This window comes from Phyllostomus discolor, chromosome 13, assembly GCF_004126475.2.
Source record: "Phyllostomus discolor isolate MPI-MPIP mPhyDis1 chromosome 13, mPhyDis1.pri.v3, whole genome shotgun sequence".
In the NCBI taxonomy this organism is placed as follows: Eukaryota; Metazoa; Chordata; class Mammalia; order Chiroptera; family Phyllostomidae; genus Phyllostomus; species Phyllostomus discolor.
In genome coordinates this window covers 37,896,364-37,914,842 of record NC_040915.2, presented here as the reverse complement: position 1 = coordinate 37,914,842, position 18,479 = coordinate 37,896,364, and the positions used below count along the sequence as shown (strand labels likewise).

The 18,479-nt window shown below is 60.9% G+C and overlaps 1 protein-coding gene across 2 annotated transcripts; it reads left to right on the top strand.

Annotated features, from left to right (window-relative positions):
- Nucleotides 1-8,272: 8,272 nt before the first annotated feature.
- On the top strand, nucleotides 8,273-18,317 carry BRI3 (brain protein I3). 2 transcript variants are annotated; one of them, XM_036014029.1, is made up of 3 exons: nucleotides 8,273-8,469; nucleotides 12,299-12,401; nucleotides 17,905-18,317. In XM_036014029.1, the coding sequence occupies exons 1-3, from the start codon at nucleotides 8,288-8,290 to the stop codon at nucleotides 18,082-18,084; spliced, it is 465 nt and encodes a 154-aa protein (XP_035869922.1). In that variant the 5' UTR covers nucleotides 8,273-8,287; the 3' UTR covers nucleotides 18,085-18,317. The 2 variants fall into 2 exon arrangements, with proteins under 2 accessions (XP_035869922.1, XP_028383916.1); XM_028528115.2 differs by lacking the exon at nucleotides 8,273-8,469 and adding an exon at nucleotides 11,407-11,721.
- The last annotated feature ends 162 nt before the right edge of the window (nucleotides 18,318-18,479 follow it).

Below are 18,479 nucleotides of genomic sequence, written 5' to 3'. Positions count from 1 at the left end.
GCCTGGCACACTCGGTGGGTTCAGAGGCCCACGCGCCTCCTGGGCAGAAACATTAGGCCTTAAACTACAGGCAGGAGTGCACGTCTTATTTTGCTTCCTGGAGCACAGTTTATGCCCGACCAATTAACCTGGGTGTTTATTGTTTATCTTATCCACTCCCTGCCCTTGGACTTTGCTGCTGACACCAGCGAGTCCTCCTTCACCCCGAGCGCCATCTTCGTACAGGCAACGCAACCCCGGACAGGTGACAGTCTTCCCTGCCCTCTGCCGACCTCTGTCCCCCCACTGACCCTTCTCCAGTCCGGGTGAAGGGGCACTCGGCCGGTCCGAACTCCCAGCAGTGCGGCGTGGAACCTCACACACAGCAAGTGCCCCCTGGGTGTCTGCTGAGTGGGCATTTGCCTCTGTCACGTGGGTATGACTTCGCTCTACCAGGCGGAGGTCAGACCGAGTTTCCCCGGCTGAGCGACGCCCAGGCTCGGCCCACTGTCTGTCTGTGTTTGAGGTTTTAGGGATGTTCATCGCTTTTTCTGTTAGAAACGAAAACATCACTTCTCCACGCCAAGGCGTCGTGGTCGGCATTTCGATGTGTGACTCTGGGTGTGCACGTGAACTTGGAGTTGCAGTGTTCCCTGGTTTCTGCAAGTTTCCCTTTGTCAAAGATGGGGGGAGGGAGGGGAACAGCACATTTTTAGCTGCTTCTTCTATGACCTTAAGTATCACCAGGGAAAACCAGTGTTGAGATGAATTCAGTTAGCAGAGTGTGCGGAGGAGGAGGGAGCTGCGTGCAGTGTGGGCCTCCCCGGGAGCCTGGTGCTCCCGGCCGAGCAGTGAGCGGGGTGAACGGGGTGAGTGGGGTGCCGAGGCCCGGGGGCGAGGAGCACCAGGGTCACCACCCGGCACAGCACGGACTCGCCGGCTTTGCAAAGGGAGGGTTGACGGGAAGCGGAATCAAAGTAAAGATGCCACGAACCACGTATGATGACAAGTTTACTCTCAGTGAATAATAGTTTCTACAGAAAGAGTTAAAAACAAACTGGTTAACAAAGGCAGGTGCCATTAGAAAGAGCTTAGGGATAACCTAACCACCTCCATGTACCGTGTGGGGAGCTCCCTGGGAGCGGTGTGGGGAGACGGCCCGGGCGGAGGCACACCGTGGGTGGGGTGGAGGAGGAAGCGGAGAGAGGCCGCTGCCCTGCTCACCTCCGCCCTTTCGGCCCAGGCCCCTCCAGCAGTGCATGACTTAGCCGTTCTGTGTATGTGGGGGGGGGGGGGGGGGGGAGGCACATTCATTCCAGCCATGGAGACCGAGTACCTGTTGTGCGGTCGGCAGTCGGGAAGCCCTGGCCACTCCAATGTGAGTAGGAGAGTCGAGCCCTCAGAGATCTCACGGCGTGGCCAGGAAGACAGCCGAGAACACAGCTCCAACGGAGCACGTGAGGGGCTGGAGTGGAGAACTCCAGGGAGAGGGCAGAGGCTGGGGGCTGCGGGAGCTGAATCCTGCCCACACCTGGAACGGGGCTGACAGCAGACCTTCCCACGCACACCTCCTGGGGGTGAGAATCCCTCCAGCCGACCCTTTGCTTATGGCTTCGTGAGACCCCGAGCAGAAGACCGGTTAGGTGAGCCCTGCCAACTCCTGACTCACAGACACCGAGAGATAATAAACGTGCGTTGTTTTTAGCTGCCAAATCGGTGGTAATTCGTTGTGTGGTTCAGAAAACTAACGCAGCAGGAGATTGCTAGCATGTGGGAACGTTGTTTTCCCCGGGCATGAGTGTGCCGGGGACACGTTTCCGCGGAACAACAACAGGTGAGCGCACGGGGCCGAAGGACAGAGCCAGCGGCCGCGGAACACGCAGGAACCGTCCGCCCCGGCGGGCGCTCGTGAGAGCCTGAGGTGCCCGCCCCGGGGCTCACACGCAGCAGCCAGGCAGTGAGTGGGTTGGCCCCGCGGGGGTGTTCCCAGGTCATGCACTGCCCAGGCGTCCACGAGAGAAGGCGTGACTGCAGAGACGCAATCCTCCCTTTCTCGGCGATAGAGTTCCAGGCGGCCTCGCTAACCTTAATACAAGGCTAAGAAGGCAAACATCGATTTTTAAAAAAGATTTTGTTTATTTATTTTTAGAGAGGGAAGGGAGGGAGAAAGAGAGAGAGAGAGAAACATCAATGTGCGGTTGCTGGGGGGCATGGCCTGCAACCCAGGCATGTGCCCTGACTGGGAATCGAACCTGTGACACTTTGGTTCGCAGCCCGTGCTCAATCCACTGAGCTACGCCAGCCAGGGCTCAAACATAGATTTTTAATAATGCTAACTGTTCCAGTCACCGTTCCACAACAGCAAGACAAGGTTAGTCAGGAACACCCAGTATGTAATAACTTTCAAGCAAGGCTTAGAAAATGCATCATTTTAGGGGAAACACAAGGTTACAGAGAACTAAAACTATGAAGGTTTTCAGTGCTCAAACCTGTGAAGGGTTTGAGTTTAAAGCAACTTTATTCTCACTTGCTAATCCCCTTGGGACCAGCCATCGACACCCAGTTCTATGGCCGAAGGCCTTACCTCAGCTGGTTGGGGGTGGTGGTCTTTTTCTTCCGGGCCTTCAGCCCTGGAAAAATATCAAAGCAACTCCAAAATGGTCCTTTTTAAAAAAAGTAAAGGGAATCATGAACAGGTCAGTTAAATCCATGCTGTTGATATTTAGAGTAAGAAATAAATTGGTTTTGTTCTCATCACATTAGTATTTGGTTTCTTTGCTATCTAAGGTGTGTGCAATGTTCAAAAGGATCAAACTTGCCACATGTATTACCTCACTGCAGGTTAGATCGTTTATGAGAGTTACTTCCATATACTTGTAAGTGTTTAGATGTGCAGAAAAAGCCCACGAGGATTTGTAAAACTCCGTTCACGGCCTAAGAGCCTCAGCTGCGCATGAAACAGAACCCAGGGAGGGGGGTGACCTGCAGTCATCCCCAGAGGCTCCTGGGACAGTTGGGAGCCTCGTCGATGATGCAAAAGGGATCTGGGTCCCAGAATCTGAGCTGGGGACCCGGCCTTCTGACCGATGGCACCTGTTACATTGTAATAAGACAGAAGACAGAGACCACCTTGATGGATTTGCAAAAGTCTCCAAGTGAATAAAAAAAGCAAAACCGCCCTGGCTGGCGTAGCTCAGTGGATTGAGTGCGGGCTGCGAACCAAAGTGTCGCAGGTTTGATTCCCAGTCAGGGCACATGCCTGAGTTGCAGGCCATGACCCCAGCAACCGCACATTGATGTTTCTCTCTCTCTCTCTATCTCCCTTCCTTCCCCTCTCTAAAAATAAATACATAAAATCTTAAAAAAAAAAAAAGCAAAACCTAGTGTGATCCCCCGTGGGGAAAAGTCAACTCGAGTAAATGACGTACACTTGCAACTAATGGGAAAAGGTGACAGGTTTACACTCTCCACTGTGATACCTGTGGAGGGACGGGGGACTCGCACCTTCCACCTAACGCAGATGCGTGATGTGCAGACGCGTGTGCGAGGTCCCCGGCAGCACGCGGCACGCAGAGGCGGCGGCCACCCCCCTGCCCTGTTTGCCTCCGACAAGAGTCCAGGGAAGTTGTCACAGTTACTGCCCCATTTCATAGACGGGGACGCTGTCTCACAAGTGGGCTCCTAGTCAGAAGGTCAAGGACACGGAGGGCTGGAGCCCAGACAGCCCCACCTGGGGCCTGCGTGCTTAATCTGAAGGTGGAGGGAGAGCTCTCCTGACCTCGCTGCCTCCAGGCCAGCGAACCGAGGTCTCCAGGACCACGTGCAGAAGGGACGACACCGGAAGTCGCCGGAGGAAGGAAGGACGGGCCTGCGCGGAGGGAGCCGCTTGCAGGGGCACTGGACCTCGGCTGGCACGGGGAGGCGCTGGGACCCCGTTCTGCGGGCAGCGGGGAGCCGCTGAAGGTTGCAAACGGGGGTGCTGGCCAGCATGGCCGACGTGGCTCTCCAAGACAACCCTCTGATGGTGGTGTGACGGGGTTGCGGAGGGACGACATGAGCGAGACCAGGAGCCACGCTCATGAGACAGGAAGGAAGGCTGTGCAGCCTTTCAAAGGAAGGACCCACGACTATACTTCAATAAGGTTGTTGTTAAAAAAAAAAACAAAAACAAAAACCAACCGCAGGTCCCGGGTCCCGTACGCAGGAATTCGGGAAGGGGACATGTCTCCACCGACACTAAGGAGGACTGGAGGTTGCTGTGTGGATTCCACTGACCGTAATCGTGACCTTCAGCCACAGCTCGCATTTGGAATCGGGCTCCTCGGGCGACGCCGTGTGTGGAAGGCAGCTAAGATCTATTCTGCATGTCACACCTGCTCCAGTGTTTGACCTGCAGCAGCCAGGTGAGCCTGCGGGGCTGCCGGTCAGGGAATGAGGCCTGGACGCAGTGGACCCTGCGGGGCTCCTCCCGCAAGCCGCTGCTTTTCTGGACTGAACCCCAGCTTTCCGCACAGCACCTGCCTGGGTACCCCCTTTTTCCTGGCGGAGGTATAGAACCACATCGCCCTTGTTTTAGGTCCACTTTGGGATTGCAGAGGGGACGTGTCCTAGGAAAAGGGGGGGAAATGACCCACAGAAGCAGGCAAAGGAATGAGGGTCTCATTTGAGGGGAGCTTCGTTCCTGGAATCCAGGGGGCCATTCTTGCTTAGTCACGGGTAAGGCGACGCCCTCACCCCACCTGTCCCTGCTGCTGGGGCTTGGTCTTTGGTGCCTGCCACGTTTTGTCCTCACCTGGCTGCCCCTACAGCTCCTACCTCTCACGGTTCTGTTTTTTCATCAGAGATCCCCTCGGCAGTGAGGTCAGACCGGCCAGTTCCCGCACCTTTCCGGCTCTAGAGTGAAACCCGGTAGGTGGCGCCAGGAGCCTCTTCCTAGAGGTGGGACTCCAGGCTCAGAACCTGAGAACCTTCCAGGCAGGGCAGGATTGTGAGGCTGCATTCTGTCCCCTGCAGAGGCCCAGCCCCCGCCACCCAGGATGGCTCCTCCCCCTCGGCTTTCTCCTCCATCCCTCATTCATGTCGCTGGCCACTCCCTGTCTCTTGCGGGACCGTAAGGGGGCTCTTCCCAGCCCTGTGCTCGGGCGGCCTCCCACCATCCAGGGGCAGCTGTCCGAAGCCAGCCATGGCCACAGTGCAAGCAGCAGGTAGGAGCCATCGAACAGAGCCTGGGGGGGCGGGGGGGACAGGGTGGCTGTGGCCAGAGGAGAGGATGGAGGGGCTTGAGGAACAGGGACAGGAGGAAGAGGAGAGGAGGAGAGGGACCCTTGCAGCGGAGGTGGCCTCTCTTCTTCCAGAGGGCCGCTGCCCGCTGCAGACCCCGAGCCCCACGAAGCCCCCCATCTCAAAGCCTGGGTTCCCTGGTTTCGCCCCTCGGCTGCAGGAGGGCTCAGAGAGGATGCTGCTGCGAGACGGGGCAGGAGTCCGAGCCCCCACGGGCCTGCAAGGGCCCTGTGAAAACCACCATCTGGGGCGGTGCCCCCGAGTTCCTTACCCCGGGGGGTGACCTCTCCACCTCACCTGGGCATCCGCTCCCCCAACCAAAGGTGCCTGCTTGTCACCAAGTTCAGGGCTCTGTGAACGGTAACAAGTTCACGGCAGGCTCTTCAAGGTTTCTCTCCGTCAGCATAGACAGCGGTGACAGAATTCACAGGGAAAGGTCTTCTGTGTGTGAATGTGAGGGACTCCCACCGACAGCGGGTTACCTTTTCCCCTGCAGTCACCCAAACCTCCGCGATCCCAAAGAGCATGCACATCTTCATGGGCACCCTCCCTAGGGTCTGGGCACTGGAGATTTTTTTAAAAGATTTTATTTATTTATTTTTAGAGAGGAAAGGGAGGGGTAGAGAGAGAGAGAGAGAGAGACATCAATGTGCAGTTGCTGGGGGTCATGGCCTGCAACCCAGGCATGTGCCCTGACTGGGAATCGAACCTGCGACACTTGGGTTCGCAGCCCGCGCTCCATCCACTGAGCTACGCCAGCTAGGCGTACTTAAAAAGTCTCAGATTAAAAAATCTCAGGGCGGCACTTGAGATTTTTTAAAACCAAGAACAGCTTCTGCGATAACCCGGACCTGTTTCTAACCTGAGTGGGGCAGTGCCTCGCGGTCTGTGGGCCGCAGCTCAGATCTGGAGCTGGGAGGGCCTCGTTGGAATGCCCACTCATCAGCCAAGTGATCCTGGGCGAGTGACCTTAAGTGCAATCAACTCGTTACTGAGCACCTACTGTGTTCCAGGCATTGGAGATAAGACACTATTCTGGCTTCCCTCAGCGCCCCAACGTGGCCGAGGCCTTCCCGGACCCCCGCTGCCCCCAGCACAGTCTCGGGAAGACGCCCTGGGCGGCCGGCGCCCCGAGTACGACAGCGGCAGACGGAGTCAGACCGAGTTCGCGTGTGGCCGCCACAGACGCGTTGGCGTCCGTGTTCTAGCCCCTCACGGGTGTACACGTGAATGCATCTGCGGATACCGCGTGGCTTTCCGGGGCTTTGGCGTGCAGTTGCTCGGAAATGCACTCAGCTGGAAACGGGCTATCCGGCATTCACTCCCGGTTCCTGTGAGCCTCGCTAGGAAGTGTGGGCTCGAGGGGAGGCTTTCTAGATGTCGCTGCGCAGGTGCATTGTTGGTCTGAGGGCAGGAGGGCGGCGAGGATGTCAGCTTAGAGAACATGGGGTGCAGTTTTTTTGTTGTTCATAACATTGCTTTTTCTCTTTTTTTAAATTTTATTTTAATCCTTGTTCAAGTACCTTTTTCTGTCCTTTACTCCCATGCCAGCCCACCCACCCATCCCTCCCCACCTCCCTCCCATTTCCACCCCCCGTAGTTTTTGTCCATCGGTTGTTTTTTTTTTTTTAATATAGTAATTATCTGCTACTGGTGATAAGATTGCCCAGGGGACCTGGCCAGAAGCTGTATGTCACGTAGAAATGTTTGTGCTTAATTTCTCAGTTATTGAGAAATATTTGCCTCGTGGAATGGTAAGGCTTACCCTAGGCTTACTGTAAGACTCAAAGCTCAGCGCTTATCTAAGATAAAAATTTAGCAAGCATTCAGCAAATATTTGGCAAGGGCCTTCTCCGAGCTGGGCACTTGTCATTGGTTACAGCCTTGGATTTTGAAATATTTGCTTTGCTTTTTTTTTTTTTCCTGCCACAACCCCAAGCATGCGAGAGACCAGCTTGAATGTGCAAGCCGCTCACGTGATGGGTTATCGGCACTCTGCGGAGCCTGCCAGGAGGGGCGGGCTGCTTGTGTAGGTCTCCCGGGCCCCGCTGCCCCCGCAGAAGCATGTGCACGTAGCAGCTACTATCATCCCTATGTACTTTCATGGAGCTGGCGATACTCAGAAGATTTGTTTTAATGTAGGCATGGCGTGAAAGCACATTAAGGGCAGAATGTCAGCTAACTGAAAAACACGCACAGAGGAAGGTACATTCCAAGTCAATAAGGATATTGCATTTTCTGTTCAAATCGGCCAGCGGCGGCCGGCTTTTCTCGTGGACTTTGCGTGGAGGCAGTGGGCTGTGATCGGCCCCGCGTGCCGGTTCTGGGGTCGGAAGAGCCACCTCTCCTGGCTGGGCGTCCTCGGGACAGTCGGGAAGACGTCCCGTGCTTCGGTTTCCTCATCCAGCCGTCGGGGGATGCCCATGCCTCGTCCTGGGGACCGCTGGAGGGTGGACTGAGACGCAGGTGGGGTTGCCCGGGCCCACTTTGCAGGGAGCCGCCGTCGCCAGCCCCAGCCGGCCCTCACCCTGCAGACCGAGGCTCCCTAGCCTGGTCCAGTGCCGTCCGTGCTCCTGGCGACTTCCACACCCTCCTCCCCTCCTCTCGAACCCCAGCACTCCTGCCCGCGTCTGTCCTCAGGCTCAGCTGCGACCTGCTTCCCGCTTCACACAGCAAACACGCGGTGGGCAGGGAGCGGCCCCCTCCTCCTGGCTGCCCACCCACGCCGGTGCCCACGTTCTCCGCCTTGTCCCTCCTTCGGCCTCCTCCTCCCTTCTTCCTCTTCTGGATCCGAGGGTTCCCGCCAGCTTATCAGTGCGCTCTCACTTTCCCTCCCCTTAACACGAAACACACAAAGCTGCTCTTCCCGGCCTCCCCCAGGCTCTGCCTGCCTCTGCTTCCCCACTCTGACACGGCACCCCTGGTCCGCCTCACTCTGTCTGCCCTTGACCTGCTCCCTTTGTCCCCTGCCCCCAGCGCTGACCACTGTCCACCGCCATCACCACCCCCTTAGAGCGGGGAAGGCAGAATGTCGCCAGTTCTGTTGCATCGGGGGCAACGTGCGGGCTCCCAAACGTGTGTTGAGTGGGGGGACCGCTGTCAGCCGCTGAGGTTGTCTCAAACCTCTTACCGCAGGGTGACGCTTCCCAGACCCCCGCTCGCACGCGTCCTCCTGCAGTCAGGTGTCACTCTGGGACACGCGCACACCAGGTAAGCCGACGCGAGCTCGGCCTCCCCTCCCTCCCCCTCCGGCTGGCATCTTCTGATGCACAGCCAGGCTCTAGCACCCCGGTCACCGGAGCCCGAAACCTGAGCAGCCTGAGCCTTCCACATCCACCCAGGAGGAGGTCATCAAGTCTTAATGGGCTCTTGGCCTCTTTCACACCTCTCCTCCCTCGGCCGGCACCGGCACCACTGCAGCTGCACCTTCCTCCTCGAGCCCCCTGCTCCTTGGGTCTGCGGCCGAATCGCCGTCCTGACAAGCCGATGTGATGCTCCTCTCCCCTGTTCAAACCCTCTCTGTGCGGTTCCTTTCCCAGCCCTTATGGGGCTGCCACCCCACCTCCGTGGTCTGGGCCCGCCTCCCCCGGCCAGCCCCACCCTGGCCTCCCGGAGGTGCTCCCTGGGCTGCAGCCGCACCGAGTGACTCAGAGTCTTGGCAGGGAGTGGGCTGTGGCACGCTCTTTGGGACTGCGGCTCGCTCTGCCCGGAATGCGTGTCCCTTGGTCCCTCAGGCCGAGTCACCGCTGGCCTTCCAAGCGGGGGTTCCTCCCCCCCCCCCCCCCCGTATGTTCCAGCCCCCAGGGCACCCGGGCACCTCTAGTGCTCTCACTGCATTGCTCTCTGTGAGCTCACTGTCTGGCTCCCTACCAGGCTGCTCCGTTTTTTGTCCCCAGTCAGTAATCATTGTGCCGCCCCGCCCCCCCCGCCCCCCCAGGCCTTGCACGGTGGGAACCTGGGAGAGCACGTCACACTCAGTTTGCGGGATGAGTGAGGGGAGGGACCTGCCTGGAGTCAGTGAGCGGCCGTCGCCCAAGTGATGCTGGGAAACCCTCCAGACCTGCCGTGTCATTCACGAATACGGGTTTCTGAGCTGGGGGCGCTGCTGGGGGCGGGGATGATTTTTGGAAGAGAAGGGAGTCGGAGGCTACAGACTTTGTGGAGTTTGATTAGCAAACATAGGCCTATGGGGAAAGGAACATGAACCATGAGACTGTAGGGGCAGCTGCCAACTTACACTTAGTCTGACGGGGAAGAAGTCATGGGGTCAGCTGATGCTGCTTGCTAGCCGTATGCAAGGGGGAAAAAGCCAGCCCCCCATATGGGTGTCCGTAGCTGTCCAGGTGTTCATGTGACCAGAGCCGCTTCTCACTGGTTGGTGAGGCGTGAGGTGGGGCTGCGCCCCAGGGCCCACTGGCAGGGGCTGTCACTCCCGGCTGCTCGGGAGAGCTCACGGCCATGCTGTCCCAGGCCGGGGCCCCGGCCGACTCTGAAGGCCTTGGCTGCTCTCAGCCCGTCTTCGTTCCCCACCTGGCTCTTGGTCTACCGCTGGCCAGGCCCTTACCTGGCCCACCCCTCACTCCTCCCCATTGGACCGATGAGAATGGGCTTTGAGGAGCTAAACTTGTGATCAATAAATAGGATGATGTTGACCCTGAGACTATACCTGCCAAAAAGGACTCCTCGTGGTGTGTTGGGCTCAAATTAATAACCAGAGCCTAGCAGCCATTGTTTATAGGGGTCCCTCCTGCACACTGCATTTCCGGGAGAAGCTACCTACTGGGCTGCCTGGCCTCCCGCAGTGTCTTCCAGCCCAGCTGAGCTGACCCCTGTGAGAGAGCTCCTAGGGCCAAAATTGGACCAATAGGACTGAGACTTCTCCCATCCAATCAGAGATGCATCACTATATCCTTATGAGCATGCCCCCACTCCAGCAATCAGAATAATTCCATTACAAGAAATCAAGACTGTGCTCTTTGAACCAATCAAACTGAGGATTCAGACTCCTCATTTGCATGAAATTGGACCAATCAGAGACCAGAGGCTGGTACTTTCTATAAAAGCTTTCAGGCCAGGAGGCTAGACTCACTGAAACATCCCTTTGGTGCTACTGTTGAGTTGAACTGGTCACAGTGACCTTCCGATGACAGTGGTCTTTTATGAAGAACTGAAAATCAGGCGGGATCTGAGAGGAGCTGTGTTTGTCCCTGAGCAAGCCACCTGAAAAATGATGGGCACAGCAAAAACTACAGGAGGCCTGGGGGGTCCAGGGGAGCTGCAGGTGTGAGAGGCTTCAAGCGTGCGGAGCTCTCTTCTGCCAGTGTCACGACAAAGCCATGCAGTGTTAGCTGCAACAGCGGGAATGCTTCCGTGGGGAAGTCTCGACAGTGATCTCTCGGCTCAAGCGTAGGTCACTTCCCCTCTCTGAGCCTGTTTCTGGTCTGTAAGGTAGCAATAAGGCCCTCCAGAGTAGACAGGGCTGGGACAGTTCCTGTCTGTCACACAGTAGGTGCTCAGTATTTAGGGGCTTTGTCCCGAATGGGGGTGTTACTTTTAACCAGTACTCTAAATCACTTCATTTGATTTGTCAAGAGGAAAACATCAGCCAAACACCAGCAGGCCCCGGTTCCGACACCGGCTTTTTCCCGCAGTTTGCGCTGCCACTGACCCTGGCCACGCCCTGATTGGGATCCCGGGACGCTCCAACTGCGGAGCCCGGGCCCCTCTGCCCAGGCACGGCGGCGACACCCAGGGGGCAGCCTGGGTACTCCCGCTGCCAGGCCCTCCTCCAGGGTGTCTCAGCCCCAGCCAGGCCTCGCCCCGTTGTGGGTGGGCTCGGGCTCTCGGATTCCTGGCGGGCAAGGAGTCTCCGTGTCCTCGGAAATGGGTGGATCGGCCCTAGCGCCGGGCTGGCAGGCTCGCGGGCCGAAAAGGTCGCGACTCGAGCGCAGGGTCTGCGAGCTGGTGTGTGTGTGTTCTCGCCGTGGGAGGTCTGGGAGCCACGCATGCCAGGCAGTAGGGCACCTGAGGTCACCACCAACAAGTGGCCAGCGGGGCGGCCCCGGCGGCCCCTTTAAGACGCCGTGCAGCCCCGCCTCGCGCCGCACCCCCGCCGGGAGCCGCACCACGTGACCCGGGTCTTGTGACTGGCGGGGGGAGGCCGGGAGGGGAAGCCCGCCCGCCGCCCGCGACAGGGGCCATCCCCGCCGCCGCCCGCTCGGAGCGGGACCGCCGCCGCGCCGTCCGGGAGTCCCCGCCAGCCCGAGGCGGAGCGGGAGTCGGAGAGGGAGCAGGGCCGGGCGCGGTGGGCGCCGCCCGCCATGGACCACAAGCCCCTGCTGCAGGAGCGGCCTCCCGCCTACAACCTGGAGGCCGGCCAGGGCGACTTCGCGTGCGGCCCGCACGGCTACGGCGCCATCCCCACCGCGCCCCCGCCGCCGCCCTACCCCTACCTCGTCACAGGTGGGCACGGAGGGCGGGGGCCGGGGTGGGCGCGAACGCGGGACCGGAGTGGGGGGCTGCGGGACCGGGCGCCGGGGGCGGGGCGGGGGGCGGTCCGAGCGGGCGGGGCGCCCCGGGGTCCAACTTGGGGTCGAGCCCTAGGGCGACCTTTGACCCTGATACCAACTTTTCTCCGGGCGCTGCCCACGCGCAGCTTGGGAACGCGGGGCCCCGGGGGCGGGCGGCCTGTGGGGAAGGGTTGGGGGGAACCTCCCGCACCAGGAAGCTGCTGCCCCGCACCTTCGGCCCACCTGGGGGGGGGGGGTTGCGCGCACGAGGACCTCTGTTCCCAGGAAGTGTCACAACCCCGGTTCAAATGAACTTTATTAGCCAGGCTCCGTCTACGCTTTAGCACCCAGTAAAGCTAGGAGGTACCTAGGGAAGGCAGCCGTTGTCTGGATTTTGAAAAGGAGCGTGTGTGTGTGTGTGTGTGTGTGTGTGTGGCGAGGGTGGGGGCGAGGAAGGGCAGGAGAAGGGGTTCACCAACTCCCCAGCTTTCCCTCCTTGCCCCCCTTCTGACGTGCGCTCCTGTCCGCAGGGATACCCACCCACCACCCCAGGGTCTACAACATCCACAGTCGGAATGTTACCCGGTACCCCGCCAATTCCATCGTTGTCGTCGGCGGCTGCCCAGTCTGCAGGTATGTCACAGGCCTGGGGGCTGGTCCCCCGAAGCCTCGGAGAACACATGTACCCAGGGCTTCGCAGAGGCAGAGCCGTCGGAGTGGGGGTCAGTGTGGACTTGGGACAAGCTGTGGTGGGTGGGCGTGGGTTCTGTTTTTTAGAAGGGTTGAGTGCTTTGGGCCATGGAGTCCCAACAGAATTGGATGCAGAAATGTGTGACGGTGGGATTGATAGCCTCTCATCCGCGGTTCTCTTGAACGGGGTGGACAAGTTTTCTCCTAAGTGGGTGGGCAGGGGAGCCCTGACTCAGGTGGCGGGCATGTTCAAGGAGCCGGAGGCCGGGGGAGCTGGGCTGTCGGTGCCCCCTCCTGCACGGCAGGGCTGACACCGCACCGGGATGGAGATGGGGCAGGGGCGGGTTTCGGGTCCTCGAACTGGAGCCCTCAGTCTTCTAACGGCTGTTTCCGTGGGGCCACCAATGCAGCCAGCTAGGTGCCTGCTCTCCAGGGGTCCTGAGGGTTCACGTTTAACAAGACTGGGTCCTGCCCTCGGTGGAGTCGAGTGCTGGGACAGTCGAGACAGTGCGGACTTGGTAAGGACTGTTTTTCCTGTCTGGGAGGAGGAAGTTTAAGTCTCTGAGATGGGCTTGAGAAAGCCTGGCTCACACTAAGGCTTGCTTTTGAAAGCGTATGGCGAAGGCCCAGAGTGGTGTGAAAGGGAAGTTAGTGATTTCAGAGTCACGGGGGGCAGCGAGGGGGAGACCGGAGCCAGGGAAGAGGGAGGGCGTGACAGGGGTGGGAGCAAAAGCCTGGACCCCCCAGAGCCAGCCGTGGCCCAGTAAAGGGGCTGTGGGCAGGGGAGAGCCCCTGGAGCTCTGTGCCAGCCCGGGGACCCCGTTTGCAAACTCAGAGAGGGAGTCTCTTCTGACACAGCTGGTGAAAGTTAGGCCTTCGGAAAATGTGAAGGGGAGGGCGGGAAGGGCAGACAGCTGGCCTCCCGGACGCGCCTCTCTCCGCGAGGCACCGGGGGCATCAGAGCAGTCGGGGTGGAAGGTACCGGGAGGGCTTGGGTCAGAGGGGCTGGACTCGGAGGCCGCTCCTTTGCTGCTGGGCAGGGCAAGGGTCACGGCGTGGCTCCCTGCGGAGCGAGCCTCCAAGAATCCTGGGAAGTTGCATGAAGAGGTGGGTGATGGGAGCCCCGCCATGTGTGAGGTTGGCCCCGGGTACTCGGCCCTGGCGTGTGCATGGCCCCTCCGTCCCCACTCAGCCCAGCCAGAGGGTTCCGGGGGGCCCATTTTTTGGAGCGGGGTAGCCTGTGAGCCTCCTGTTGGCCCAGGCCCCTGCGTTCAGAGGAGCGGCCACCAGCAACACGGCCCTGGGAGGCAGGGAGCCGAGGCTGAGGTATCTGCAGGGCTGTGAAGCTTCCCGCACCCTGGCTGGGTGCCGCCAGCGCGGGGGCGTTCCCCGAGACCTGCCCTTCCTTGGGGTGGGCGCTGTGTCGTCCTGGAGGCCGGTGGCTTTGGCCTAGGGTCTCCTGTCATCCCGAGTCGTGGGCTGGGAGACAGGACACTCCCCAGTGGCCACACCGCGGCCTCCCATTCCATCCAGCCCGCCAAGCCCCGTCCCTCCCCCTCCCCCTCCCCGGCAGCTTGGCAGGAATTTGCGGGAGTCACATGGCTGCGATCCCCTTCGAGTGAGTCTGGTGTACGAGTCTGTGTCACCTGTCACTTTGCCATCGTCTGGCCTGCAGTTAAGCAGCCTGACCCCAGCGTCCCCTTTTAGCCGACTGCAGGGGCCTCGCGTCCGGCCCAGCGGGCGAGTGGGTGCGCTCCTCCCTGCACCCGCCTGCGGCCCTTGGCCCGCTGGGCTCCGCTGGGCCCCAGGGCCTCTGCGCTGGTCCTCCCGTGGGCTGTGGCCGCCCTCGCCGCAGCACTGCGGGGCTGGGGTCCGGGCCTGGCTGGGTTGCCCTGGGCCGCTGTGGGGCTGCGTGCTGAGAAGGGGCCCTGAGTGACGGGGGCCAAGGCTGGAATGTGACGAAAGCAGCAGGCATGGGGCCTGGCCTGCACCGGGCCCGCTGCTGCCGCCGGCTGGGGTTTCTTGGGTGTTTCATTTTAGGGGTGACCAGAGAGAGGGATAGGAGGGAATCCAGGCCCAAGTGAGGCCTCGGAAGCCGAGACAGAGGCTCAGGGAACGTCGGTCAGGGTCCAGGGAGTGGCACTGGGTGGTCAGTGTGGGTGCAGATGGTGACCCGAGGAGAGTTCTGGGAGGCGAGAGGCAGGCCCCAAGCGTGTGCACAGGGCATGGGTGCTGGGGTGGGGTGCGCAGGGCGCACCGGAGGGGGGCCTTGGCAGAGCCCTGGGGAGCTGGCTGGGAAACAGGCCACCAGGGCGGTCCCTGCCCACGTCACACCCGGGGGCTCCCCTGGCCTGAGGGGTGGCAGCGGACAGGTCAGTCGGGACCTGTGTCCTGGGCAGGGTGCAGAGCAGGGGGCCCGGGGCTGGCCGGTCAGCTGCCGGCTCTCCAGGTAGTGCCCCGGGTCTCCAGTCCGCTGCTCCTGGACCAAGCCTGGGTGGCCCACAGCGAGTGCCCGGCAGACTCGCTGCCCGGTGCGCCTCCCCAGGGCCCTAACCTCCGGCTCCACCCCCCACTCCAGGCAGGGCTGGCCCCGGGCTTCCTTGGGGTTCAGAGTGCCGGGAGACCTCACCCGAGCTTGCTGGCAGCCGCCCCAGAGAGGCCGACGGCTCTGCGGACGAGGCGGGCACCGTCCCTGACGGGCAGGTGGGCCTCCCGCTCCTGAGCGGGGGAGAGTGGACCAGACTTTGCGGGGTGGGGGCTGGCTGGGCGTTTTGGGGCGTCTGGCCTTGGGCCACCCGCAGTCCTCCCCGAGGAGGCGGCCCCCCTCCCCGTGGGCCGGGTGCCGCCTGGAGCCGCCCGGTGCTGTGTAGTGAGTGGGGTGAGTGGGGAGGGGGTGGGGGGCTCCGGCTTCCTTGGGGGGGGGCCGCAGGGGTGGTGCCTGGGCGGGGGCTGCCGTGAGGACTCCGGGGGGTGGGCCCGCTTCTTCCCGGTTGGCCGCCTGGCCTCGGGACGCTCTGGGGACAGGTGGGCTCGGGGTCTCCAGCGTGTTCGTCCTGGGGGCCCGCCCAGACCTGCTCTTGACGGATGTCAGTGAGACTCCGTGTCCCCTTTCTTCCGAAGGTCAGAGTCAGGAGTTAAGTGTCTTCACAACTAGGCAGTTCTCTGATTCCCCTGCCTCCCCGCTCCTGTCCGTGGCTCAAGAATGGAGGCGGGGGAGGGGCGGCCCAGCCACAGCTGAAGCCACTTGCTCAGATTGGGTTCCGGGCCCGTTGGTGAGGGGCTGAGACTCAATTCACCTGGGACGGATGGAAGCGGGCATTTAGGGGCTCTGGAGAGGGAGCTTGCGAGGCTCTGGGCAGAGGCCTGTGCGAGGGCCGCGTGCCTTTCCCCTGGGGGAGGGGCTCCGCACCCCAGGCTTGTTGGGGCACCCCACAGTGGGTACAAGGGTGCGTGTTGCTGCATCAGGATCGGCTTAGAGGCCACGCGGTATCTCTCAGGTCAGAATCACTTGGATTTAAAAACTGAATTACACCAGTGCTGCTTCTGAGGTTGGGGGCAGTGTCTGCCGTCAGAGCGGCCGTGTTTCCGCAGCGAGGCACAAACGTTCACCTTCAGCGGGTAAATCGGTTCAGGGCACACGCGCTGCTGGGTGAGTTTGCCGCAAACTTTGCTTTTTCCCGGGGCGTCCGACAGGCCGTGGGGCTCCACGGGGTTCAGGGTGACCGCCTCGGGAGCCGCTCCTGGAAGGAGTGGGTGCTGTCCCCTGCGGTTGTGCTGGGCATTCCCTCCTGCGTGGGTGGGGGTGGGTACTGAGTGTGACTTGGAGCTGTCGCAAGCCGGGCCGCCTCTTAAGTCTGGTGTGTTTTCTTTCCGTGATTCCCAGCAGGGCGGGAAGCACGTGGCCCCGCGCACCCCCACTGGAGCCTGCCGTGCAGGGCTGGGGGTGCGTTCTGCCAGGGTCTGCCCCCGGGGGCCGAGAGCTGTGAGCAGCAGCGGCGCTCACGTGGGCGCGTGACTTCCCCAGAGCTGGCAGAGAACTGGCCGCAGCAGTGGCAGCGTCTCGGGCACTTTGAGTGGAGGGAGGGAGGGAGCCCGTTTCGGTGTAGTTCACCTTGACACTTGTTTGACGTTTTGTTGGTGAGCCGGGCCTCCTCTCCGTGCAAGGCGGCAGAGGGAGGAGCAGGGGCCGCCAGCACACGAGTGGCGGAAGGGTCCCCAGCTGCATTTGCCGATGCCTCGGCTGAGGGTGGGTCAAGTGGCTCCGGCCAGACTGAGGAAGCTGGGGCGGACATTTGTGGCACGGGAACGGGGGAGGGGGCCGGTGACACGTCCCCCCTCTGGCAGCACAGACGTGTAGGGGCAGCGGGAAGCAGTGCCGGGGTCCCCACCGAGGCTGCCCCCAGCTGCCCGTGAGGCCGAGGAGGGCTGGAGGGGCCCAGGCCCCCGGGGAGCAGCCGGCTCCCGCGGGCTTTCTCCGGCTCCCAGGTCTGGTAGGGGCGAAGCACTTCTCGTTGGGCCGGCGGGCCGGCTGTCATTGCTCTAATCTCAGCCGGTTCCCGGGACTCGCCGAGGGGTACGGGTGGGGCCGAGTGCCCTGCTCTTGCTTGGCTGCTGTTGGGCCCTTCGAAAATGGCCCTTGAACCTGAGTGGTGACTTCAGGCGCCTGATGTGCTGGCGCCCCCTAGGTGTCGGAGGTACTGTGTGTTGTGCTCATTAAAGGTGAACTTGCCTTTTCTCCTGAAGAGGAAGCTTTGAGATGAGATTTCTCGAGTGAGTTGTCTTCCAGACGTTGTGTGAACGTGGCCGATCTTAGCCTTTTAGGAAAATCTGTTGCCCACACCCAGTACGAAAACCTGTTTTTTTTTTTTAAGCCTCACCTGAGGGTATGTGTGTTGGTTTTAGGAAGGGAGGGGGGGTGGGATGGGGGGAGAGAAACGGGTCGGTGGCCCGAGGCACCCCGACCGGGGACCGAGCCCGCAGCCCTTCAGTGGACAGGGCCTGCTCCAACCCGCCCGGGTCTCTGTTCCTATTTCTGGGCTTTCCCTCCAGGAAGCAGGAAACAGAAACTTTTCAACCCCGGGAAAGGACACTCAGGTGATCTGGTTTCTTGGCCTTGCTGTTTCCAGAGACGCAGGGTTTCTGTGAGGTAGTGCTGGCTCCTCGATGTTTCTTTTGTAAGAGAACGTGGCAGACGACATGCGACCGAGCGTCTCTGCCGTGGAAGTGGTGGCTTTCAAGCGATTCCTCCCCCCCACGCCCTCCGGGCAGCGCCGTCTGCCCACCCCTCCGCATGGGCAGCGGATGCGGGGGCTGTGGAGGCGGGTGGGTTGTGGCGCCCGGGCGAGGAGGCTGCCTTTGCGGACGGACTGCGCTGCGCCAGGCGCCTCGTCGGGGGTCCGGTGGGACAGCAGGCCGAGGCCCTAACCCGAGCCCCCTCTCTCCACAGAGTTGGGGTTCTGGAGGACTCCTTCACCTTCCTGGGCATCTTCCTGGCCATCGTCCTGTTCCCCTTCGGGTTCATCTGCTGCTTCGCCTTGAGGAAGCGAAGGTGTCCCAACTGCGGAGCAAACTTCACCTAGAGGGAACGGCGGGCGCGGCTGCCCTGCCCCCAGCCGTCTTTTCCTAATGTAAATGTCGTGTACAGTAGCCTGTTTGATTACGCTTTAGGACTGTTTTGTAAAGGGAGGTGGCACCGGTTCGGTGCGTGCCAGCGGGGTCACGGCGTGGAGTGCGGACACGCGGCGACACTGCTTCCGAGGCTCATGACAACTCAATAAAGCACTGCTTTTATTTTTCGCAGTCTTCAATTTGAGAAAGGTGAGAAGTGCTGTTTTAAATAAATGAGATTCATACCACTGCTTACCTGGTTCTGCTTGCTTGGTGTGCAGACCCTGCCACTGCAGACGTCAAGGGGACTAGAGCGACACCCGTCACCCACCCCAACGTGGGTCGGTCCTGCCATCTCTCGATAGGCATTTACGGCCCGGAAAATGTTGCTTTCAACTTCTTTTATTGTTATAA